The sequence below is a fragment of the Oreochromis aureus genome, linkage group 9 (genome assembly GCF_013358895.1).
Source record: "Oreochromis aureus strain Israel breed Guangdong linkage group 9, ZZ_aureus, whole genome shotgun sequence".
In the NCBI taxonomy this organism is placed as follows: domain Eukaryota; kingdom Metazoa; phylum Chordata; class Actinopteri; order Cichliformes; family Cichlidae; genus Oreochromis; species Oreochromis aureus.
The window spans coordinates 7,354,514-7,381,430 of record NC_052950.1 but is presented as its reverse complement, the minus strand read 5'-3'; the positions used below and the strand labels follow the sequence as shown (position 1 = coordinate 7,381,430).

Here is a 26,917-nt window from a genome sequence, read left to right as displayed (position 1 = left end):
AGATTCATTCTACATTTTAATTGGCTTGTTTTTGTTGTCCGTCATCCACAAATGCCTTGTAAACTTGCCTTTCCGTAGTAAGCAAGGAGGCACAATTACAATTAAAAATCAGGTCGGTGAGGAAATATGTTCATGGACAAATAGATGGGAAATTTACAGAAGTGCGTCCAAAGGTTATTTGTGCCAATTTAATCATAAGGAGTGAACGTCTTGATGCATGTTCAATCATCCAGGTAAGTAAATCTCCAAAGGTTGATTCTGTTCATCTGGACGTCCAGATGAACAGAATCAACCTTTGGACATAAGGAGTGAAGTAATTCATTTTCATTTATCGAACAGTAGCATAGTCGGACTTTTTTGTTTTGTTTTGCTTCGAGCCGTTAATGTTTTGTCTAATGTTTTGCCAGTTTTTATTCCCTGGATCTCAGTGAAACAGTTTGTAATCCGTATCTTTTTTAAATAGCTGGAAAAGAAATCAGAACTAGAAAACCACAACCCAACAGAATCTAGTGTTCAGGTGAGTTTTTGTACCTTTCGTACTAGAGCCATAAAAGTGGTGTGATACCTCCCCCTACCGGCCACATTAAGATAGAAAGCAACAAGCTGCCCAATGAAGGGCCAGAAGTGATTTGATTTATTTCTGCTTTATTCTTAAAACAAATAAACAAATACGTAAATAAATATATTAATTAATTAATGGAATTTTAATATAGCTCAGAGACATCATACACATGGACACACGCAACACTGGGCGTGTGTGAACAAGTTGCTGAAATATGCTAACAATAGAAACACCCCCTGTTTGTGGCCTCTTGTCCCCACATTAAATTGCACTGTGAGCCAAAATGCTTAACTGCAGCTTCTTTTGTCCTCGGGCTTGGGATATGTTGTGGGCTGCATTGTCTGGGAACAATGGACTCCTGCAGCCCCCTTGTGACAGCTACTCAGACTTTAATACAACCTGGTCAAACTCTGTGTTGGGAAACGGCTTCACGTAGTACGCGTTTATAATTCAGTTCATAACGATTCCTTTGGGGATTTATATATTTATGTTTGGATTTGTTTTTTTTAATCATTACTATATCCCTTTCATAAATTTTTAACAGACAGATTTTTTTAAAAAGTTGACTGAAAGCAGAATAGTACAGTAATAAAAAATGGCCCCTGTTTCATTTGTTAATCTTACAAAGGAAAGTCTGTCATTCAAAATCTTCCCAGTCGTTTGTGGTATACCATAAACCGTGTTTTAGATAGTGCAGTTTTACTGATTGCTGACGCTTTGATGAATATTACCTGCGATGTCAAAGTACAACCACTAGATGTCAGGAGAGAACAAGTCACTGGTTCTCAGATCTGTAAACATGATATTTATATTCATAATCGTTTATTCAGTATGGAGGACCACAAGAGCCACGCGCATCAAATCCAAATTCTGGGTAGAAAATATCCGATGCAGCAACCCAGATTAACGTTTTTGCAAGTTTTGAGGGCACTCCAGTCGCTTTGTGGCCCGGATGTTGCCATAGAAAGGGGGTGTGTGTAGTTGCAGCGGTTGCAGCTAGGTTGCCAGGTCTGCAAAAAAAATTGAAGTTAATGTATACTCGTCATTTTTCCAAATACTTATCAGTGACGTCATAGTGCTGGCACACGAGGTGATTTTAATGCGCCATTAAAACATTTATGTGTAAGTTTTACATATCCAAATTCGGTAATGTAAAAGTAAAATTAACAGTATGAGCTTAACAAATATATGTACATGACAGAGAGCAACAAAAACTCACACATATAATGTTATTAGCATGACTGGGTAAACATTTTCTGACTTCACGAAGGCGTGCTCCTAGTGGTGGATTTGGCCTATCTGGCAACCCCGGTCTCAGCTCAGCTTCTCTGCTACGTTTGCTCGGCTGTTAGAGATACGGCTGTGAGCCAGAGTGGGAGATGGACTGAGTGAGGGCGCTCTTTCGACCAGTGCAGCCGATTTAGCATTGCAATACCCAGAAGCTAGGCTGAAAAATAACTGGCGATTTCAGGTCGCTGAATCAACACGAAAACATAGTGCAGTTATCAGTCTTTCACATCCCACTCCAATCACACTAACACGGCATTGATGGTAATGTATGCAAGGAAACAACCGAGACTCGGCGATGGGTAAACACCTCCTTTTAACCTTACTTATTCAGATTTTTTTTTCCTTTTCCTCATAGCTACGCTTTGACAATCCGCCATTTTTACTGAAACCAAAATAACTGTGTGGAAACTTGTATCCCTCACTCGCTGCGGGGCTTTCACCGATTTCTGAACATTGACATTTGAAGCTTAAAATTCACAACTGGTTCCTTTTTCTTTGCAGGTGCGACCGAAGAGATTCTCAGCCCTATCAGGTACTTGTTAGCCAAGCGTCTCCTGCTAGCTTGCTAGCAGCAAATAAGATTAAAATGGACACTCTAGTGCAGGCTTCTGGAGAGCACAACAGGCCCCAGTCAGTGCGGAAAATAACACAAAAAGTAGAAAGGTTTGCTTAAAGCCTCCATTGAAGCCCTGTAAATGTATCCTAACGTTAGCATTGCTAGTAAAGACTTGACAGAGTGAACATATTCGTCGAAGTCGGCTGTTTTGGAAAAGGTACGGGCGAGTTTTATTACAGCTGAAAGCTAATGATAGCTTGTTACTGTTAGCTTGCTTGCTAGCCAGTCCGATTAGGGCCTGACCGCAATCTGTCATTTTAAGGATATAGCCAGTTAAGCTTCCTTAATATCAAAGTGCTTGACATTTATACAGCAAACCAGTGTATTCACTACCTAATTCAAATTGCGATAGCCAAGTGAAATGGCGAGCTAATACTCGTAGGTCGGATAAAATGTTGTTTACTTCGTCATTTAACATGTGTTAGTTTGCATGCATACGTTGTTATGAGCAGAAATACGGGCTAAATTAACGTGGCTGTTAAATATAAGCTTATAGAAGGGGCGAAGTCGATAAATAAGCTGCTCAATTTATACATATGTATTTCCTCGTGCTAATTAATTTCTGCATCATTGAAACTATGAATGAAATGACATGACAGTACTTTAAAGAGCTGAGGACTGTACTCACCATGGCTGCTTTTAGAAACCTGCTAATGGTGATAACAGAAGCGTAGATCTATTTTAAGTGTGAGGTTTTTAGTAAGGCATTTGATTTGTGTTTACAGACTCTCAAATACTCATCCAAGAGCCATCCAGGAGGGGACCACCGGCATGACAAGATGCGAGACTCTTCAGACATCACCCCTCCCTGCAAGATGCTCAGGAGGTCTGACAGCCCTGAAAACAAGCACATCGACAGCACGGGGCACAGTAGAGCAAAGGGTGTCCACACGCACCGGGCCAGAGACAGGGATGGAGGTGAGAGCGGGGAATAAAATGAGTTTAGAAAGAAATAAAGCTGCTCTCTTTAATTACTCCAGAAACAGGTGCTCTTTCTCTTAGTGAGGCGCTGTTTTGTTTTTTTGTTTCTCTTACAACTGAGTGCTTCAGTATTTAAACTGCACCTGTCAGTTTTACACCGTGGGTGATCCGGCCATGGTAGTTTTTGAACAAACAAATTTAAACTAAACGCGTTGTTAAGCTGTCGCTATGTGTTTTAATTTTAACCACTGAGCATTAGTCTCTGCAGTTTGCATTTGATTGAATGAATGGTTATCGTGGTTTCCAACCTCACAGGTAGATGTTCTGTGAGTACAGTTAAAATTGAGACCAGAGTAAGACCACACTCTGCACAGACATTCAAGTCTTGAAGGACACGTTTTGTGGAGGCGAATAACTCGTTTTGTTGCCTTGCCTTGGTCAACTGCTAATTTTAACAAGATTATTTCAGTACAGTTTTGTCAAAGTGGACTTTTTGGTAAACTTTGAGTAACTGGCACGCAAGCAGTTGAATCCATGCATGGAGTATTGTGGTGTTTTGAGCTCCTTTTCAGACATGCTCTCCTCTCTGGAATCTGAGTGTCAGCTGTCCTGGTCACTTTTCTGCAAAAAGTCACTACAGCAATCTAATACTACTCGAACACTAGTAACAGCGCCACAAGTTTGCATGCAAGCAGCCACGTGATGGATAGGTTCTCACAATATAAGGACAGCACGCGTCTTTCTTTTCCAGATGAAAACAGCTGTTTGCTAACTAGTCTGACCTTTAGGCATTGGCCACATTTCATTACATTCCAGCACCAAAGATCCATTTTGCATGTTTTTAAGTGTAGGAAGTGTATCCATACCTCTACAAACTGTGTGTCTTGTCTTTCCCTCATTGTTTGCTCTGCAATTTTAGTTATTTGAAATGTTTCTAAAATGCCATTTCATGAAGCCTTTACTTTGACAAAGACAAATGCATTGACAGTTTAGGTTAACAAGATTCCCCATCATGAACCACAGAGCCAAAAATTCAGTGCAGGATTACAGGTGCTCCAATTAGATTTCTGCATATAAAGCATTTCTAATGTGGGAGAATCCACAATGACAGCAGTCTAATAATGTTCAGCCCAATGTTTGAAACAGTGCAAAATGACTAGCCTGGAGCACTGCAGAGATGCACCGACATCCAATCTGAACAGCAACACCTGGTCTGCTTTCTCTTTTTCTCTCTCTGTAAGACTGTAGTCTCCTACAGGCAAAGATGTGAAATTGAAAGCATTCAGACAAGGACTGCTAGCTGAAAATTTACATTTACAGCTGGCAAGGAACTCGCTCAGAAAACAGCAACTCAACACTTGAAAGGACAGTGTATGTTCTCAGTGAAGCTGATGGTAAGGCTTTAAATCCTTGGGCTTCTCAAATGGATAATGCTAACATTATTAGCGCTCCATACCAGTTAAATCTGATAAACATTCTAACCAAACTTGCCTTAAAAATTGCTTTAAAGTGTCATCTGCCCTTTTCATCTCTGCTCCTGTCCTACTCTCCACCTGAAACCTTGTTTCCTAAACTAAAGTTAGGGCTTTAACACTCAAAAACGTGCATAAACAATGTCCAGAATTTCCAGATATTGTTGCAGTTACTGATTTTTAAGCAAAAAAGAAATGCTACCCTTCCATCTGTGGACAGCTGACAACAAGCCGGTTAAACAACAACAACAGCTGGTTATAAACCAAGTTATGATAGCTGATGTTTGAGTGTCCTAAACATCGCACTTTGCCTCTGATAAATAGTTTGATCACATTCGCAAATCTTATGAGTGAATTGTTGGCCTCAAAGAAAGTTTCATTGAAACCAGCTAATAGCAGTGTTACTCTCACTAAAATGCTTACTGATGGAAAAGTTTTGGCGATCCTCAACAACTCACCTCAGTATCTCTGTCATCCATCAGAGGTGAGCTTCACTGAATCATCAACTCGTATCGTAATCCTTTCACAAACTTTTACAGCCTCAGAGTAAATAGTTGTGGACACTTCTTACTTAGCATTGTGAGGGTTAGTAGAAAGAACCAGTCCAAATTAGTAAAATGATGTGACAACGCGCAAATGTGTTAACTCAAAGAAAAATAGCTCACTGGGCAGTTTGTTTGTATTTTTTTTTCTCCTATAGAAAGTCTAAATTTTGGTTATGGTTTCTGTTTCTGTGTTGTAGCAGTTTTTGTGTTCAGTTAGATATGATTTTGTCTCTGTCCCGTGGTTGAGTCAACACTTTTAATATGTCGATGGGTCATACTGACATGTTGGAGGTTTCAGTAAGGGAATACAATCGGTCTTAACTCCTGTATGATTTTTCCTTATTTGCAATTTCTTCTGAATAGCTGTGTCGCAGTATTGTTATATTATTTACTGAAATCATCTGTTTAGCAGATATGAACTTAATGCACAAATTCATCTTGCTTTTTCTGCCAGATTTCACTGGAATTGTGTATAAAAACAGTTGTCTTGGAGATTTCTATGTGTGAACTGTGATGCAAACCATTATCCTTCAGGTTGCATTATTTACACATCTGCAGAATCGGATAAGCTTTTTCAAAATGACTATTGCCTTCAGTTGCACATTAATTACTTCTAGTAACTCTGATACTGTGATCTTCACACAAGTGGTGCTCTTAGAGCGGCAGTTTAAAAGCTGTAATGAAAATGAAAAACTGCAATGCTGTAGAAAACAGAGGACCAGAGAAATGCAACAAGTTGCAGTTTATGCATGAACTGTATTGTAACTATTATAACTACTATTATAGGTACTCTCTATAATGACAAACTAGCCAAATATTAAAATGCAAGCTCTTTGTAAAGAAAACCTTATGCATTACATATCACTTGATATACTGTTGTCATGTCACTTATGGCAGTGTACAGAATGCCACGTAAGTACTATTAAGTATAATTTGTGGTCCTGCAAATGTGTCTCGCCTGTGTAAGCGTTCCTGTTTAGACAGCGAACTTGCTCCCATCCAGTCCTCCAAAACGCATAACTGGAGGACAAAGACCTATGTAGCCATCAAACCAGTTGATTGGTTGAAGAGTGGGCAGGAGTAGGAAAGGCAGTGAGAGTGTAATTCACCAAATCCTCAAAGATCAAATAATACAGCAAGAAAAACACCAACACAAGACTGTCCACGGGCCCATTTTTGTACACTGTGTCCATCAACAACAAACACTTTCTACAGGTAGAAGCCAGTCTGTAACTGGCAGAGGACTGCCTTTTTGCTACCTCCACTCAAACATAAAATTAGTGTTCTGTCAGTGTGGTGGGAGTGTCTAAAGAAGTGGCAGCATCCATGTAAAAGTGCCTCATGTCTGAATGAAAAGGCATTTAGAAATGGATGTGAGGGTTAATCATAGCTGTACATTAGTGAATCATGCGTTTACACTTGTAGTGTTATATGACTGTAACTTTCATATTACTAAGTTGATGAAATTTGGGGCTACCCTTGACCTGAAGAAGTGTCTGTCTACAGACTAGGAATGCCTTGATAGCAGAAATCTGGTACTCTCTATAACAAAATCAATCAGTGAAATTAATTTATTTCAAATGTGAAATTTTTAAACAAATTGAAAGATGTGATGTTCATTAAAATGCGATGTTGTGCCACAGAGGGCTGTACAGGGGTGACCTGACTGCATGTATCTATTCTGATTTATTTAATTGTTAAATGATTTAGTCCTTTATGGTGACAGAATTAGAAATGACTTCTTTCTTTCTTTTAATATACATATATGCTTAAGAAATATTCAATTTGTGTAGTTTCTTCAGGTCAGTGTAGCTAATTAATAACCAAAGGTGTCTCTTGTGTGCTTCATGTCCCAGTGATGTCCCATACCTGCTGTTTGGTGAGAATGATTCCTCAGTAAAGCATTTCATCTTTCTGGGCTTTCTGCTGTTTATTGTGGAATTACTGTATCCATGTCTAAGCAAGCTTGCAGAATAACAAGTAGATAAAAAATGCTGCCTGTTCTGTCATAATTGCTTTGACAGTGTTGGGTATTGAAAGCTATTTTTATTCTAGTTCTGGTTGGTTTGTAAAAATCAAACTGGATTTGTTAATCTTAGAGACATTTGTTGCTGCTATGGAACTATTTTTATGGTCGCTCATGCGGAAGTCGGTGCTTTAGTTGAAGATCCCTCATTAGTAGGGATGGGTATCGTTTAGGTTTTATCCGATACCGGTGCCAAACCGGTACTTTTGAAACGGTGCCGGTGCTTAAACGGTGCTCAAACCGGTGCTTAAAGAATGGAGAACACAAAATTGGTCCAAAAACCTCTCATGTTCAGCTGGTTTTTTGTAAAAAGATAACAATGTTAGCCTTTTCTGCAGCTATAGGGCATATATGGTCTCACTCTTGGCTGGAAGCAGTGCTTAAACAATGGAAAAAACACAAACTTTGTCCAAAAACCTCTCATGTTTAACTGTTTTCCACTTTTTCTTTGGTCATTTTAGCCTTTTTGGCCAGGGTGAAGGGAGTATCTGCCATCAAACAAGAAGACAGCCGCATGTAACTACGACGCTGTTTGCTAGTTCACCTTACATGCATTAATGTAATAACGTGGTTAGCGTACTCAACGTTAATTACACACGAACATGAAGCTACTCACACAGAGGAGAACGGCTGCTGCTGCTGCCATCATCATCCGTCATCATTTCTGCTACGCTGACAGGGCTAGGGGCCAGGACTCTACTCTTTTGGGGGGATGTTGCTAACTCCAGGTCCGCTAACAGGCACCACACCCGCAGTAGATGTGCACGGTGTGAGGTCTCGCAGCAAGCTATCAAACACGGCAAATTTCTCGGCTTTAAAAAAACCCGCTATGTGTCGCCAGGTGTTTCATCAGATTTGAGGTGTTACCTCCTTTGACAGTATCACAGTATCAGCTTAAAGCACTTGTTGCAGGCTGCTGAGTTTGCATCTTTTGCTGTGAAGTACAGCCAGACTTTTGACCGCTTCGCCTTGGGCATTTTTAATCTGTAGCTCTGCTCTGAAAGAGCGTACGTACCTGGCCCCGCCTACTATCCTCGGAAACGTAAAATGATTGGCTAGAATTGGCTCAGGAAAAAAAAAGCACCGAAATAAAGCACCGAAATGTGCGCTGCTTTTCGGTCTGGTTACTACCGTTTATGTCAGAACCGGTGCCATCATGGCACCGGACACCGGTACCCATCCCTACTCATTAGACTTGGATTCTTTGAGTTGCGCTTTTTTTCTTTTGTACATTTATTTTGTAACGAAAAAAAGGGTTCATGGTTAAGATGAGAATCCCAGTAGTTCAGCTCCTTGGAATTGTTAGTCTGCCTGCCTATTGATTTTTCTTATCTGTTCCACTTGCATTACAATCAGCTGATTTTAGTTTGTGTCCGAGAGAAGCAAAATAGTGGCACAGTCTACAGCATGTATATGGACATTACTTTTATTGCACCAAAGCACAATAGTGAAGTGCAAACTGCATCCAAGACAGAAACAACTGCATTATGCTGCTAACACAACTTTGACTTTTTGCAAGCACCTGCAGACACAGCTAATGCTAAGCTAGCGAAGAACCCAGAATGACGTTAAAGCTGAGTAAATGCTGACCCCAGCCTAGCAAACAGACATTGAACTTCAACAGCTAACAAAGGGATGAGGAGTGAGGCTACAGCCTGTTTCTACCTGTTCATATTTCCAAAGTAGAATCACTGTAGCGATCGCTTTAAGTCTCTTTGTGCTGGTTTTCATGTTTGCTTTGGGTTGCAAGCTTTGTGTTGATACATAAATAGTAAGAGAAAGATCATATATGCGTCCTCATAAGGACAGGGATTTGTACTGGTATGTGGGACTGTAGCCTCAGGTTTAAATTGTTTGATCGTAATTTTGAGATGAAGGGTTTCAGGTCATTTTACAGAGAAACAAAGTATTGTAATGTTGTGAAATTAATCACTTTCTTTAGTGAGTGATGTGTAATGGAGTACTTTTTTAAGTGATGACTGATCACAACAAAGAGGGGAAAAAGCCCAGTGCTCCAACATGCACAAACATTTGATCACACAGGATGAAATTAATTTTGCACGAGCAGATGAGTTGACATTTCTTGACTTGGAGGAAAGAGCCAAGGAGGAAGAAAACCCCACCTTAGCCAATTACATAACTACCCGAAGATGTCAGTGAAGCTGACGATGTCCTCTTACACGTTGGTGACAGACATTAACTGCTTGCTTTGGTGAATTTGGCTTTCAGGCCACAGTACACTCTTTAGGTTTCAGATAGTTTGTGTTTGACCAGCTGTTTTGTCAGATTAGATGTGTGGCTAGCTTTGTACTAGAAATGTTCCAGAAAGCATTGTGTGTATGGGGGAGGTTTTTAAAAAATGTTTTTGTCTTCAACATTGAGAGAGATAACATGGTCTTGCGCTTGTTCTTCCTCAAACCCGGATATGCTCTGGTACTGAATTTGGTACAGATTGAGTTCATGTAAACTGATACTCAGTTGATCCGACAGTGTAATTTTGACAGAAAATTTAGATGTAGTTTAGTCATAATTTAGGATTCTAAATTCTTTGTTTTAGTTCACTAAATATCATAAGATTATCGTAGACTAAAGCTAAAGTTGATTCAGTTGACTGAAATATATCCTGTTTTCAACCAGTGAACGTTACTCCACATGTTCACTCCGTTAACTCGTCCCGCCTCTCTACACAACTTAATTCTGATTGGCTCCCATCTCTCCAGATCATTTTCATCTCGTTTTTATTCGTCAACAAAAGTGTCAATATATCTCTTCATAGTTTTTTGACCTCATGCATTAATTTTTATTTAATTATCATCTTTTTTACAGTACAATTGGGCAACTTTTGAAGGTATTTGGCAGGTGGGGTTTTGGTGGGAGGAGGGTATGTATAGTGTCGGGCATTGAGGCACCAGCTCAGGATCCCAGTATCTGTTTAATATGTCTGTTTTGGATATTCAGCCTTCAGTTGCATCCACATTGCATTGGACCTGAGAGGTCCAGTGAAATGATATAAACTGCTTTTCAGTCAGTTGTCCAGTTGCTTTTGAGCATCTGTAAATAAGAGACTATGGGTGTAATTTCTAAATGGATAAAGAGTGTTAGTATGGGATGGGACTGATCTGTCTGACCAGCCGTATGTCACAAAATTATCCTGGAAATATGCTCAAATTATTTCTTGGGTTGTAAACCTAAGATGCTAGTCAGCTTTTCTAATAAAAATTATTAAATGAGATGATTTACAAGCTAGTAAAGTTTATAAGCTGAAACTTTCATTTTGCACCAGTAGCACACTGTAGTGATGCCTGTGTGTCCACCGCTAGAGAATCTAGTCTATACAGAGTGATGCTCACTGAGTCATTCATCTCCTTATGCTGCATGTGCAGAAACAATAATCACCAGAGGCCTTTCTGTCACGCATACCTTGCCTGCTGTTCTGCCTCACTGACATATAGTTATATCACCAAAGCAGTTTAAAAATGTTATGGCATATTATCTCAAAATGCACACTCTTGTAGCATCCAATAATAGCTTGGTAAAGATGAAAGAGTTCATATCCAAAAGCAGGTTCGCTGTTTCCATCGGATTGTTGTACTTGTTCTGTTACCTGTTGAAGTGTTGGCTGTCTTCAAATGTATGAAGTAGGCAGATTAATTCTCAGATTTTTAAGCTTGTAATTATTTGATAGGCCAGCTGGAATAAATTATACACTGTTACATTAATGGAGCTTACTTGTTAAAGTACAACCTGGAAGTTAAGTTGGCCGAGAGAACATTGATGCTTGCCACAGACTGCTTCATCCAGGCACTCGGTGATGCCACTGAACTTTGTTTGTTTTTTGTGTGTTACTCATGGATCTCTCCCTCTGCTGTGCTGTGTTTCATTGCAGGGACCAGTTATTCTCCACAGGAAAATTCTCACAATCACAGTTCCCTTCATAGCTCCAACTCACATTCTAACCCCAGCAAGACCTCAGACACAGTAAGTATCGCCTCTTCCTTAACACAGGAAGCTATAACGGCCTAAAGTCTGTCTATCCTGTGCAATAGACTGAATTGTTTCCTGGCAGCAGCACCTGCTGATGTGTCTTTCACAGGTGTAAAAAGTAGTGTTGTTTTTTGGTACTTGCATTTAATCTAAGTTCCCCTATGACATTCTTAAAGCACATGTCACACATAAATCAGGGTAATCCTCCTCTTACACTCATATACTTGTGCTTTTATTTGAAGTTGTTTCTGCTTTGCTTTTCTCTCAGTGATATGTAAGCTTCAAGTTTCTGCTCTTTTCTATCTGTTTGCCTCATAATATTGAATTAAATTGTTAGGTTATTTCTAAATGTTGGAAATGAAGAAGAAAAAAAAACTTCAGTGACAATACAGCAATGTTTTAAAAAGCAACCCTTTTCAGCCTGATGCCTTAACAGCCAAAGCTGTCTCTAGAATGAGTCTTCCTTCTTCTTACAAAGCCGCTCTGCAAACAGCCTTCCTAGGCTTTCTGCTTTCACCCCAATATCTCTTGTACATTTCAGATTGTATTACAAGCTCTTGCATCAGAACCTACCAACACACACACACACACACACACACACACACACACACACACACACACACACACACACACACACACACACACACTCTTTCATTCTGTCTCAGTGGCTTCATGTTCCTAAATATATATTTCTTTTCAGCCTTATGAACCTGGTGATGACTGGTCAGAGCACATCAGTTCCTCTGGAAAGAAATACTATTACAACTGCAGGACAGAAGTGTCCCAGTGGGAGAAGCCCAAAGAATGGCTGGAGAGGTAGCTAAAAGTATTTCATTATATAGGCTGGACTTTGTCCCAGTATTGTCACATAAAGAATGCATGCATGGTTAATTTGTATTGTATGCGTTTCATAGAGAACAGAGGCAAAAAGAGGCAACAAAGACTGCTGTTGTCAACAGTTTTCCAAAGGACAGGGACTACAGAAGGGAGGCTATGCAAGCATCGGCAGCCCCTGGCTTTACTGGACCTAGTAAGTGTTCCACACACTATTAAATCATGCACTGTTCTAATTGGGTCTGCTATTTATGATCATACTATGTCAAAACTGCTTTGTTTACTTTTTGTGTGCGTGTTTGTTTCTTTGCTTGGCATGGCAGATGTTTATGAGTAACGGTCCTTCTACACAGCTAAATAAAATACATTTAAAGATTATTACTGGTTCATCAGTAATGATAGTGTTGAGGTGCTCTCTGGTGGATCAATGCTAAGGAACTCTTTACCAAGCTACTGAGACTCCAAATGACTGAACAGTGTTGCTGAGGTTTTATGTTGTGTACTGTGGCAGTGAGCTAAAGCTAATTGAGTTCAAAGCTATTAATTTCTGCTGTGAAGTTAAGGGAACACATCTCAGTTTATCTAATTATAGCTGTTATTTTGACATTCTGTCTGTTCAACCAAGTCGGGTCGAGTCTGTTGTAGTCAGTTTGACACCAGATCATTACATTTCACAGAATTATTGACTGTGATTTGATCATAGTAATTTATCTGCAAAATCGTTGCATTGTTTTCCTACTGGATAATATGATACGCATTTTTTACAATATTTGGGACTACTTTCTGAGCAGAATTCTAGAGGGAGCTGAAGAACTCCCATGGCAATCCTGTACAATCGTTCTATTTTGTTTGGATGGCAAAAGTTGACAAAGCGCTTTGTGTTTAATATCACTTGGTAAAATGGTTTAATGGTTTTTATTTCAACTAATTTACTAGTGAATGAAATGGGAGATAAAAATCAGTCTAATCACCAAATTTTATGAGTAGTAAATTGAGCACAGTGAGATGGAGTGTCCATTAGAACCACGTTCTAATAATCACATTCTTCAGTAACATGCATATTTTAAATGCTATTGTGTGTAGGGCTGTGCGATATGACGAAATATATCTGATGACGATATGAAAACATCTATTGTTTCATATTATACGCCATCGTTTGTTTCGTGGTGTTGCAAAATACACTGTTTACTGCAATTTTTTTTTTTTTTTTTTTCCCTCTACCACCCACACAAGAATCACGTGAAAGAGTATGGAGAGAGTTTACGGATGAGAAGCAAAAGAGAACCGTCAGGTGCTCAAAATAAACCTTTGACTCAAACGTTAGAACAGCCTTTTCCCCGCAGCACGCCATGTAATAAATACTCACAAAGAAAATGGCAGCCTTTACAACTTACATCTGAAAATATATAGTTTCATGCATCGGTCAAAACACTCGACTCCAGGTACACGACGCCCAGTTGAAAACGCTTCACAAGTCGAGTTGCCTGAGATTCACAGAATTTACAGAAAAAGCACTATTTTGTGATATATATCAGCCAAAGATATATAAAATCTCATATCGTTATTGGAATATGATATTTTGGTCAAATCACACAGCCCTAATTGTGCATCTAAAATATTATGGACTTTATGCTGTGCGCACATGCAGTATCAGTATGGCTGTAGGGTCTCTAGCTGTGCTAATTCTAGCAGCCTTCTTTTGTTTCAGGTTAGTGTCCACATGATTGTGCTGAATGTGTGCGTGTGTTGCTTTGTTTGAATGGACACAGTGTCAGAATATTCTGTTTCCCACTGGTCCATCTGACTTTTTAGCTTCTAAATGATCTTTTATGCTCACAAGTTCCCATCATAGCTACACTGGTGCTGCCATCTGCTGGGGCTGCAGCTGCAGCTAGTCGCTGTATAGCATCTTAGATCCAGAGATCAGGCACTAATAAAATATATTTAGGTTAACAGACTGCAGTTTCTCTTGTCAAGTATCAGGGGCAGCAGTACTAAATCGAGTAGTCAGCTACTCACAAACATCCATGATAAATATGTATTTGAGCACCGGAAAAACAGGGACTGTGAAGAGATCTTACGCTAGAGATGCTGGAACTACAGCCACATCTATACAGTTGTGTTACAGAGTGAAGTATCAAACAGTCTTTGGCTGATTACACTGCCTCACAGAGAGACCCAAACCCAACATCAGGGAAAGTTTTTATTTTGTATGAGGCTGTTTTGCAGAACTAGAGCTGCTGGTGAACCCAAATAATTTCATCTTTGCACACTAATCATCGATCCATTTTCTTTACTGCTTATTCGGTTCAGTTTCGTGTGAGGGCTGGAGCCTATCACAACAGTTCTGGAGCAAAAGGCAGGGTACAGGAAAGCTCACCGGTCTCTTACAGGTCTAACGCAGAGGCAGAGACAACCATTAGTGCTCACATTCATACCTACAGCTAGTTTCGAATCAGCAGTTGCCTCTGATGGGTGAAACTCCACGCAGGACACCAGGACGTCCTTCTGTGAGGCCAAAGTCGTGACCACTGCATGACTGTTTGTGCACACTTTAAATTTGAAATGCAGATATGAATAAGATGCGCAAAGTTTAAAGAGGTTTTTTTAAAATACTTGTTCACCATCATGTGAGATTTTGTGTTCTTTAAAAATCACAATCACACAATCTGTTACCGATTCTGCCTATTTCCCCGTGTTATTGGCTTATTTCTCAATGACACAGAAAACATATCTGCGTGTAGATGGAAATAGTTATTTGAGTGGGCCGTTCCTGGTGCTGTGTGTTTGAACAATCTGATAAAAGATTTCCTGGAGCGTGGTTGTCTTCTATTATTGTGATAGGAATTTAAGCAAGGCTGCTACAAGCTAGTTCCAGGCAAAATGTTGCTGAGCGTTTGTCAGTAGTAATCTTCTGAAAAGTAAACAAGCATGTAATGAAGTGGTGTACTGAGAAAAGGATGTCATTTATCATGAATAACCTGTTTCTGAATATCTAATAACCACTCCTTATACTGCTTCCTGATTAAGAGAGGAGTACGTGACATACCTGACAGATATGTTCATTAAATCTTTCTGATTTACAGAAACGCAAAGTTATGTTGTGTAATATGTTAACATTTTCTAACCGTCCACAGACACCCAGTAGGCGGTAATTGCTGCTATATTTAAAGCGTGGTGATCACACACTTGCTCAATGCAAAAATTGCCTCCTGGAAGTTTTTGTCTTTACCTGGACAAAACTAACAGGCTGTAATAAAGCAATTATATGAAGGATGCTTACAGCTTCTAAAAATGAACAAACAAGCATTCATAACATACACGCTTAAAAAATCAAAGTGAACAACATGTGACATTAGGCTTGCCTGTCATTGCTTCTGGATGGGTTGTGAGTTCTGATATTTGTCAGACAAAAACAGAGGTTTCCATATTGGTGCTTATCAGCCACAGGTCTCCACAGCACTACGCTCACTAATCACAAGCTTTCAGTCTATGAACGTCTGTATATCACTCTCACCACCTTTATAAAACTGTGAAAATGAAAGCGGAATCTCCTTTTAGTGCTTTACAAGGTAGTTATAGTTGAAGCGTGTTGAACCAGTTTATAATGATGCAGACTAAATTGGTCAAATAAAATGACAAAAATGAACCTACACAAGCCCTAATACAGTGCTGATCAAAACTTAAAGACCACTTGAAAAATGGCAAAAAAGTCATATTTGCATGGTTGGATCTTAACAAGGTTCCAAGTAGAGCTTCAACATGCAACAAGAAGAAATGAGAGTGAGACAAAACATTTTTTGAGCATCCAATTTATTGAAAACAACACTTAAACCTGAAACAGGCTGTTTTACAGCTGATCAAAAGTTTAGGACCCCATGCCTTTAAAAGGCCAAATCTGTGCAGAAATGTGCATTTCATTGTCATTTTCAGTCATGACGTTCTGATGGCAAAGGGGCAAAAAAACTTTCCCTCTTTGAATGTTTTCGGGTTGTTGAACTGCCTAAGTAGGGTCTCTCGCAGTACGCCATCGCTGTTGAGGTGGGGTGCAGTAGACAGTCATGTGGAATTTCTTAAATGATCCTGAGGGTTATGGAACAGGACTGTATGAACACATGAAAGCATCATATAGTGGCATGCATCACTACAGCCGTCCATGTTACTAGTATTGTGTATTAGGGTTGGGCGATATGCAAAAATTTTCCAACCAATAATCGACGATGGGCGATACATTTGCGCATGCGCAGACTTTTTGATAGGCGGAGCAATGTAATCATGCACGGACTGATTTGCGCGTTTACAACACAGGAGTCCAAACATGGACAACTAATTTCCCCCAAAAATTAGGGCTGTCAGCATTAACGCAGTCATCACGGTTAAAATTTTTCACGCGCTCAACCCATCTGGAGCGCAGAATGAACAAACTTTGGACAAACTGCCCGAAAAGCATTGACAGAGACATTTCAGGGATTTTGACTCAGTCTGCACTCCAGATGGGTTAATTGTTAATTGCGTTAGTCATGATGACGGCGCGTTAACGCTGACAGCACTAAAAAAAATATCAAGTTGCCCATTTGGGATGAAAGAGGTAAACTTAAGGATGTAACCAAAGCGGTGTGCCACTTGTGCAGATGTGTAGTGCGAGCAAAGTACTCAAACACAACTAACTTAAATACAGGCCATTACCAACTTGCATGAGCATGTACATGTCCACCATCCGGCTGAGTATGCTAGGCTATCACCAGCTTCTGCAGCTTCATCAACAAGCATTTGGGCGCACTCTGAGGAGGGTGAATTTGCTCGCAGATGAAAGAGGGTGCTGTTAAAACAGCGCTTTTGTGGGGGGGTTTTTGTTTTGGTTTTTTTGCTGTTGACTGCTTCTATTAGCTCCATCATTATTAGCAAACTTACTCATTTGCAAATAAATAAATAAATAGCTATTGTAAAATGATCGCCGATGGGCTCAGCCTATCGTCGATAGTCGATATATTCGTCCATTCAGGGCTGATATTGGTCACGGTTCTTCTTTTCCTTCGTAGTCTTTCAAAAAGACAGTTATTAAAATTATTATTGTGATCATTTTTACTACGTTTGCAACCATAAAGGAAGTTAACGTCTCACTTTGTGAAACGTTTAACATAAACAACTAAATGACAAAAATTAGATTCTGAATTCTTGTTTTCAGATCAAGAAAAAATACGATGAATCATAAGGGTTCAGTTTTGTTTTGCCCCGTTTATGGGCAGTCATACTGTAACCAGTCATGCACAGGCCTCTGAAGGTGTTGGCATAGTGCTTGTGCTTCCATTGAAACACAATCTATAAGATCCAGCTGGAACAGCAGAAAGTCTTGTAAAGCCTGATCAAATGCCACAACACTGATTTAAAGTACTAAGACCAGAAACAGAACCACATGCAGCATTTACAATGCTGACTGCTTGACCAGGTGTCTCATTTGCAGGGATGTGTTAAATGTTGAAGCAATCACAGAGGCTTGTTTGCATTTATTGGCATATCAACCTGTGCTGGAAAGTGAACGATAGTTCCTGCACAGGGCTTTTTCAGATGAATGTTGTTTGGTTTTTTTAGCATAAGGTTTTGTTTTATGTTGGACCATAAATTATTGGAGGAAATGGATTTTGGACTTCCACCTTTGATGAAACTGCATCTTTATCTTTTTGCTCCACAGAGTCGTCCCAGGTGGAAAAGCCTGCAGCAGCACTTGCCACCCAGTCTCAGTCGTCATCTGGCTCTGGGAGCTTGAATCCGTCATCAGGCCCACCTGGATCGTCGGCGTCTACAGTACCCGTGTCTCCAGTCCTTCAATCCCCAGCTCCTCCGCTCCTCCAGGACCCCACCCTGCTTCGACAGCTTCTCCCAGCACTTCAGACTGCCCTGCAGCTCAACAACGCCAGTGTGGACATGGCAAAAATCAACGAAGGTAAGAAGAAATATATTTAAGATCCACTTGACATATTCAACTTGTCCACATTCAGCTTGCAGCAGAGACGGTGATTGATGGCCACTGGTTACAAGAAGGCACTTGAAATTATTAACTACTGTTATCAGTTTCTGTTCTGACACCGTTGTTAGAGGCTTTGACATAATCTGTCCTGTTAGTCTGAGCACAGTAGAGTCCTAACTCGACATCGTCAGCGCGGTGCTGTTTGCATAGCTGATGTCTGGATGAAGAATGCCTCACAGGGTTTGCTAGATGAGAACATGTCATCTGACCATGTGACACTGAAAGGAAAGATTCAGCTGTTAGAGTGGGATGAGATGCATTCATTGTAAAATGGGAACGACAGCACAGACTTTTCTAAGTCTAGAATGTGTTGTAATGTACCAGATGGCTGCTAGATGTCCTTAGAAGTCATCCTGCTTCAGTTTGATAGACTCTGTCATGTCCAAGATTCCAGAGTCGGGATGAAGATGATGGAAAGGGTTTCAATGTTTACCAGTGTGAGTCACTGTGGTACCAGCTCATGGTGTAAACCCTGGCATAGTAGTGGGAACTTCAATAAAAAAAAATTCCCCTCTCACCCCTGCGGGCAGTCTTTATCCTTCAAGCTCGGGTCCTCTACCAGAGGCCTGGGAGCTTGAGGGTCCTTTGCTGTTCCTAGGACTGCGCACTTCTGGACAGAGATCTCGGATGTTGTTCCTTGGATCTGCTGGAGCTACTCGCCTAGCTTTGGGGGTCACTGCACTGAGTGCTCAGATTACCACTGGGACCACTGTTACCTTCACCCTCCACATCCTCTCAAGCTCTTCTCTGAGCCCTTGGTACTTCTCCAGCTTCTTGTGTTCCTTCTTCCTGATATTGCTGTCATTCAGTATCGCTATGTCTAGCACTATGGACATCTTCCTATGCTTGTCTACCACTACTATGTCTGGTTGGTTAGCCATCAGTATTTCGTCCGTCTGTATCTGGAAGTTCCACAGGATCTTAGCTTAGCTCATTTTCAACCACCCTAGGGGGTGGTCTCCCATTTTGACCTCCAGACTTCCAGGCCATACTCGGCACAGATGGTTCTGTATTCTACGCCGGCCACTTGGTTATGGCGTACCATGTATGCCCTGCCTGCTAGCATCATGCACCCTGCTGTTATGTGCTGGATTGTGTCAGGGGCACCTTGGGTCTTGTCTGTTGTGGTAGACCCCAGCCTCTATGGATCTTGTGCTCAGAGCTTGTTCCTGTGCTGCCATGATTAGTGCCTCTGTGCTGTCTTTCAGTCCAGCTTTGTCCAGGCACTGGTAGGATTTCTGGATGTCAGCCACTTCCTCTATTTGCTGGTAATACATACTATGCAGGGGCCTGTCCTTCCATGATGGTTCTCCTGTTGCCCCTCTCTCTCGGTTTTCTGCTGCCTGAGGTATTCACTGAGCACGCGGTCAGTTAGGGCCATCTTCCTGATGTATTCGTAGGTGTTCGTTATCTCATCCTCGACTGTGGTACTGACACTCACCAGTCTTCCTTCAGTTTAGCATACAGCCTCAGGGTGCTGAAGTTGGGGTGAAACCCTCCGTGCATGGTCAGGAGCTTCCTGGTCTTGATGTCAGTGGCTTCTGAGGTTGTGTAGAGAATTTTTGATCAATAATTCAAATGTCTCTGGTAGCAGGTTATGAGTGGGGTGTATTTGTAGCAGCATAATAACTTTGGCTAAGGTACTTTTTATGTATGTATATAGGGCTGGGCTATATCATACCGTTCATGGTAATACCGGTGTAATTTTGGGCAACGATAGGAAAATGAAATATCGCGATAGAATATGGGTAAAACGCGCATGCGCAGTGCCTATGTTTACATACGCACATGGCGGCGACGCAGAATGAGAAGAGCGAAAGTGGATCGTTAAATGAAACGGATGAACCAGAATTGGTTTGTAAAAATGCTGCAACTTCAGTGGTGTGGAACTGGTTTAGCTTTCGTCCGTCAGATACACAACAAAGCACTATTTTTGGTAGAGCATGCTAGCGGGCCGTCGTTATTACCGTGTTGTTTGGAAAATACGGCACACTTAAAATCAATCCTTTGATTTTTCTGAAAATTGACAGTGTCCCTTATAATCCCGTGTGCCTTATGTATGAATTCTGGTTGTGTTTACTGACCTCGAAACGATTTTATGTGGTACACGGCGCTCAAAAATCTGTCAAATGTTTTAGTACGACTTTGCTAAGCTACGAACCCGCACCGCTTGATGGATTGTCAGAGCATTACGGCTATCGTAGGCAGGAGCCTCGCGGAGTGATACGTACTGTGCATCAACATAATATTACCGTATTGTGTGTGTATAACCTCTTTTTAAGTTTTGTGGATATTATACATGGTTATGCTGAGGATATGTCGGCCAATTTCCACTGGAAATGCCTTTTGGTTAAACTGTCAGCAAGGAATTTGCACTGTAAAATTTTTATCTAACTTTAATGCACATAAAAAACAGCTGCTTGTTTAAGTGAAAATACATTGATGGGGTCTTTTGCACTAATAAAGTTGTGGAGTTATAAAGTATTTTGTCTAGTGTCAATTATATCGTCAGTTATATCGTTATCGCAAATTTTCAAATGTATATCGTGATAAATATTTTGGGTCATATCGCCCTGCTCTATATGTATATCAGATTTCCCTGTTGCCTTCTGTTACAAATGTATGTGAATGAGCTATATATGACGAGAGAGCAGTGTGGGTCTGAAGATTTAAGATTTTTCCCTCTCCTTATGTGTGACATCTCATTTACAAACTTGCAAGAGAAAAATATTTTTATATGTATTTAAAGACAAAAAAGGAACAAATGAGGGCCTGTTATGTCCTCGCATTTATATTCTGACAGGTGGGTTTCACTCTTCAGAGATGCCGTTGACAATCAAAGCAGCAGACATATGGACATGCATACTGTGTCGTATTGCACAGCATAGAGTTGATCTCGGTTAATGAACAGGATCACTTATGCTGAATAACACTGATCACCACCATATCCCCACCAGAAACATCTCTGTAAACACACAACTGATAGGCTCTGCTTTTGTTTCTAATTTCTAAACCAGTTTATAGGAGACATATCTGAGTTTTGACTGTCAGACTTACTGCAGTGCAGTACCTAAACTATTCTTGTAGCAGGACTCGTGTCATCAGTTCTAACCGCGTGTCCATTTGCTTTTCTCTGTAGTTCTCACAGCTGCCGTCACACAAGCTTCATTACAGTCTATGCTTCATAAGATCCTCACTGCTGGACCGTCAGCTTTCAATATCACTACTATCCTCTCTCAAGCTGCTCAACTCTCCAACCAAGGTAAATGAAGCGCATACACAAGTGTTTCTATACCACCACTGTATGCTTATGTCGTCTCTTATGTGTGCTGTGAAATGACTGCGTCGGCTTCCTGTGTGTTTCCTGTGAGGCACTTAGAAGTTGTATTTGAAGTTGTTTTGATCCCCTAGACTGACTTTGTTGTTTTGTTTATGTCTAGCAGCTCAGCAGTCGAACCAGTCACCAATGTCATTAACATCAGACGCCTCATCGCCAAGGTCCTATGTGTCTCCGAGGATCAGCACACCACAGACCAACGCTGGTCCTCTAAAGCCCCTCCTCAGCACGCAGCCTGTCATCACACAGCCAAAAGTAAGATAGTATAATAGTAGGCAGGTACTGAAAACTCCCAGCTTAGTGAATATTGAATATTTCCCAAGGAAAATAAAAGTTCAGAGGAGAAAAAAAAATCAATAGTTTGCAATTATGATCATGAAATGCTTTCCGAAGAATGTTAAGCATTTGTACAGGTCTGTACAAAGTCTTTTGAATTTATTAAATATCCACCTACAGTCACGAGTGACACTGGCAGTCTGTTTCATGTATTGTTTGTGAGATAGACGGACATGCTTCAGATTGAGCCATTGTGTATAGCAGTAGTCTGTTCCAGTGAAATGACGTGCTGTTTGTCTTGTTGTTTTAGGTAAGCACGCCATCAGCAAAGCAGGCATCTCACCCCCAGGCCACATCCCAGCAGCCCCTCTCCAGCGATAAGCAGCACAGTTATGATGCGACCACATCTTCCCCACGCACCCTCCAGCGCCAAGGGTCAGTGTCTGAACAAGAGTTCATTTTATAAATCTCACTTTTTTGGGGGGGAGGGGGTTTGTTTGAAATTATGACATGAATGATGAGTAGGTGAGCTCTCAGAGAAACAAGGGATGTTTTTTGGGTTCAGGTGTCAATATGTGTGAGTTCATGACGCTTGGGTTGTCCCTTCTTGAGGGCAGAATTGGTTAAAAGTAATTAAGACATATCTTGTTAGAGTCATATTAATCTCTGGGCACTGATTTCATCTACATCTGCTATCAGAGAGTGGAAATTCTGCATTAGCGAAAATACACTCGTACTCAAAAGCTGTTTTCAGTTTTCATTTTGTGGTGTTGTTGCTCCCTCTGCTGGCTGTTGATGGAACAGTGAGTTGCTCTTTGATTCATTTCTAGGTCTTGATTTATTTTGTGCAACAGTCCTTTGATTGGAGGTGTTCATTACTGCTGTGAAGTGTATTTAGTGTTGGTGTGAACAGGTTTGAACATGACTTTCCTCTGAGCTTATCTCTTGTACATGGAGAGTCTTATTCAAAATCCAATTCCGAAAGTCAGAATCTGAGATCTGAGTTGATGCTAATGGAAAAGGGGCTTAAGCTTAATTCAAAACCTCCCAGTTTACAGAACCGTCCAACTTTGATGTCAGCTTGTTATGCTCAGCTTCTATTGTATTTTATATTTTTTATTTTTGCCCTGACATTGCCTCTTACTGGTTTAGGGGGGGAGAGGATTTTAGTTTTTTGTTTTTGTTTGTAAACAATAATATTCTGTTATCTGACATTGTTACAAATTAACGCTGACATATATCCATGGTAACATACTGAGTTTAGAGTGCAGCAGAGCAAAGTAAATATAGTTCAGCATATTTATCCCATTTTTGTGCAGAATCTCAGGGGCCTTGAAACCATATTTTCATGTCACAGTCTCGCGTGAATCAGGCAATCAAGTGGACGAATTCAGTTTTTTGGGGGGGGAGATCCATCACTCACTCCATCAGAAGTACTGCTTCACATCACTCTAGAGAGCTATGTTTGTACAAATTACCCAAAGTAAATTGCAGTGGCTTTAAATGCCTATTTGGGTAGAGTTACTTTTATGCCATGTCAAGCTGCTTCTTTTACTTAAAACAACAGAGTTGGCCAATCTGTCAGACTGAATTCAGGCTGTACTTCTGTTTTTTATCATGGCCCACCAAGGAGGCCCCAACCCACACTTTGGGAACTACTGTACTAGCATTATGAGTTAGCAAGTAGGGCTGTTCGATAACGATACATATCGGATGACGATATAAAAACGTCTATCGTTTCATTTTACGCTATCATTTGTTTCGTGGTGTCGCAAAATAAACTGTTTACGGCAATATTTTTTCATCGTTTTGATGATCACTGTAGTGGCTATATTAATTAAAGTTCTCTCTTTCTCTTATATTTAATATAACCACACTATGGACGGACAAGCGCCTGTTTTTATGTGTTGTCGTTAGCAACAACGACGGTAAAACCATCGCGTGTCCGCTTGTTTATTTTCCACATAAACCTTTCGCAATAAAGCTCAAGATCCTGTTGAGACTTTTCAAAATAAACTGAATCACGTGAAGGGGTATGCAGAGTATTTACGGATGCGAAGTAAAAAAGAGCCGCCAGGTGCTAAAAAATAAACCTTACACTCAAATGTTAGAACAGGCTTTTCCCCGCAGCACGCTGTGTAATAAATACTCAAAAAGAAAACGGCGGCCGTTACAACTTATGTCTAAAAATGTTTCATGCATCGGTCAAAACACTCGACTCCAGGTACACGACGCCCAGCTGGAAACACTTCATGCAAGTCGAGCTGCCCGAGATTCACAGAATTTATAGAAAATGTTACATTTTTGTGATTTATATCGTTATCGGGACGAAAGATGTCTTATATCAGGATATGAGATTTTGGTCATATCGCACAGCCCTATTAGCAAGTTCAAATTACAGGCTGTTGACAGTGTTTCTTGCTTGAGTCAGTGTGCTTTGTGTTTATTGTGTTGTGTATTTAAAGTGCACATTAACACCAAGCAGAACAATTACATTTGTTGTACTTGGACCCTGGCAAACACATTCCAGGACAGCTGACCATCAGGCTGTTGCAAATCAGCACAGAACCAGATAGATCTGGCCTGACATCAGTCCGCTGCCTGCATGCTGCTCACAAGTGTCAAACAAAGGCCTGAAAATCTCACACTGCACACACAAACAGTATATTGTTCCATTAATGTGCCAGCTTTCTTCTAGATCACCGTACTATGTTGATCTATCGATTGTAACTATAATACAGATAACTGAGACATCTTGTGAAACTCACGTTACCATGTTCAGCATTCTACCTCAGAGGGCTGTTGTAAACAGGATGATTGTCACATGTCAGTTTGTTCATGCACATCGCTCACATTCTCCCCAACACTGTGCTCACTGCAGCAGTCAGAGGAGTCCCTCCCCAGGTCCCAACCACGTCGCCTCCAGCAGCAGCAACGCCTCCAACTCGGCCTCCGCTCCCCCTGCCCCCTCAGCAGCCCGACCTTCCTGCTCCTTCACCCCCACCTTGGCTGCCCACTTCAACGAGAACCTTATCAAACACGTGCAGGGATGGCCCGCCGAACACGCAGAGAAGCAGGTCTGTACCACTGGCATTTCTACAGGTTTTGGCTACATCTTCATGAAAGCATCATTCAAATGATTTTCGTCTTAACTCTCACAGGCATCAAGACTACGTGAAGAAGCTCACACCATGGGCAGCATCTGCATGTCCGAGAACTGCACCGAGCTCAAAAACCTGCGGTCTTTGGTCAGAGTCTGTGAAATACAAGCAACATTGCGTGAGCAGAGGTGAGGGTCTGTGTTTTAGGAGAGTCCCTGTTAATGATGTAAAACACACCTGCACATAACTCATTGTTCTCTGCTTTTCTCCCCACAGGATACTGTTTCTGAGACAGCAAATCAAAGAACTTGAAAAGCTGAAGAATCAGAATTCTTTTATGGTCTGAGAACTTCTGATTTGCAAGTCGGAGCAGGTGTCGGAGAAGAGTGGGGGAGGGTGGGGGTGGGGAGACCCATTGCACATAGTCGGAAGCTGGAGGGAGAACGGGTTGTTCAATTCCTCTTGAGCCCAGTCTTAACAAACACATACACATATATGCGCGCGCGCGCGCGCGCACACACACACACACACACACACACACACACACACACACACACACACACACACACACACACACACACAGAGGAGCTGTAGTCAGGTTTGCTTTGGACCGTTGGGCTGGGAATCCAAGAGGGAGAAAGGAAGAGCTGTTGTGGGAGGATGAGGGGAAGGGGGAAGGGGGGAGGGCAATTTACAAGACTTTGTTTTGTAAAAACCCGTGGCTGGCGGGTGGACGGGGAGGGGATGTAGATTTCTTGTAGATGTTATTATCTATGTTGTAAATATGTTTTGTAGATTGAAGCCATGGAAAGCCATGCCTATCAAAGCTTTTGACATCCAGACTAATCAACGCCTAGGCGGCTACATTCATTAGCTAGCCTTTTCCTTCATGTTAACTCGTCTGCAGACTTTACAGCTTCATTTTGTCAGTTCATAGATCGCTGAACCACTGAGCATGTGTGACCTGTGTGGAAACAGAGGAGGATGTTTGAAGCCATTTATTTACACAGAAGCCTAGCATAAAGCATAACACACTGTCGTCGATGTAGTTTGGGTTTTATTTTATTTTTTTCTTCAAATCTACTCTGTCTAGATTCTCTTCCTTCCACCCTCTCGTGGTGAACTGTAACATGTACTTAGGCGTGGCAGACATCCCCTCTGTGTGGGTCTGTGCTTCCAGTGGTTCACTGATTCGTTTTGCAGCTTTCTGGTGGCCCTGCATTTCCCAGTCTGAAAATAAACAGTGCCTGATGGTGTGATGAGTGAGTGATGGGAAGAAAAAAAAAAAAAGAAAAAAAAAAGAAAGACATGATGGCGTGCTGCTTTGGACCATTCCCGCTCCACTCCCCTGGCCTCTGCCCTGCCTCACCTCCTCCTGAGACATCACACCCCTCCTTTTTTTCTCCCCCACCCTCCCGCTGTTTCTGTTCCTGGTTTTTTTACATTCAGGTGTCATCACTGGTTCATTCCTTTGTACAGTTGCTAACAGCAGTGCAGTTTTAAGTAAACATAAGAAAAGGGTTTATTTATAAAGAGTTGTTGTGGTGAGAGCTAAATCACAACAATATTCACACTTATTTTTTTGTTTGTTTGTTTTGGTTTTTTGTTTTGTTTGGTTTTTTTCTCTCTTCCCCATAGCACCCAAGGTTAGGAGATGTATCACAACTGCGAGCGGGTCAGAGGCAGGCGGGTGGGTGTGTATGTGGAGCACCTCTTGAGTTAGCGCAGGGTAACAAGAGGTCAAATGTGAAATGTATGTATTGTAATAAACATGTTAAACTAAAGCGAGCACTGGTTATTTCCTTGGAGTGTTAGGTTTGGTTCATTTGCTAGTGCCTTGTTGAAAGTCTTAAGCCTCATTCACCTGCTGAACCCACTTTTTTTTTTTTTTTTTTTTTTTTTTTTTTTTTAAATCCCAAAAAGATGAT

The 26,917-nt window shown here is 41.0% G+C and overlaps 1 protein-coding gene across 5 annotated transcripts; it reads left to right on the top strand.

The window, feature by feature from the left end:
• Positions 1-119: 119 nt before the first annotated feature.
• On the top strand, positions 120-26,917 carry waca (WW domain containing adaptor with coiled-coil a). Of its 5 annotated transcripts, XM_039617100.1 has the most exons (14): positions 122-233; positions 464-517; positions 2,354-2,384; positions 3,194-3,386; positions 11,319-11,410; positions 12,117-12,232; positions 12,331-12,446; positions 17,940-18,191; positions 21,415-21,537; positions 21,716-21,867; positions 22,199-22,323; positions 24,770-24,965; positions 25,050-25,177; positions 25,266-26,917. In XM_039617100.1, the coding sequence occupies exons 4-14, from the start codon at positions 3,248-3,250 to the stop codon at positions 25,333-25,335; spliced, it is 1,509 nt and encodes a 502-aa protein (XP_039473034.1). In that variant the 5' UTR covers positions 122-233; positions 464-517; positions 2,354-2,384; positions 3,194-3,247; the 3' UTR covers positions 25,336-26,917. The 5 variants fall into 5 exon arrangements, with proteins under 5 accessions (XP_039473033.1, XP_039473034.1, XP_039473035.1 ...); XM_039617099.1 differs by lacking the exon at positions 464-517 and having other exon boundaries at positions 120-233; XM_039617101.1 differs by lacking the exons at positions 122-233; positions 464-517 and adding an exon at positions 1,568-1,684.

Bases quoted from the DNA above. Each gene is read 5' to 3' on its own strand.
- waca (XM_031749123.2), top strand. From the start codon at position 2,111: ATGGTAATGTATGCAAGGAAACAACCGAGACTCGGCGATGG. The intron at 11,411-12,116 runs GTAAGTATCGCC...ATTTCTTTTCAG, and splicing joins CCAGCAAGACCTCAGACACA to CCTTATGAACCTGGTGATGA. The intron at 18,192-21,414 runs GTAAGAAGAAAT...TTTTCTCTGTAG, and splicing joins CATGGCAAAAATCAACGAAG to TTCTCACAGCTGCCGTCACA.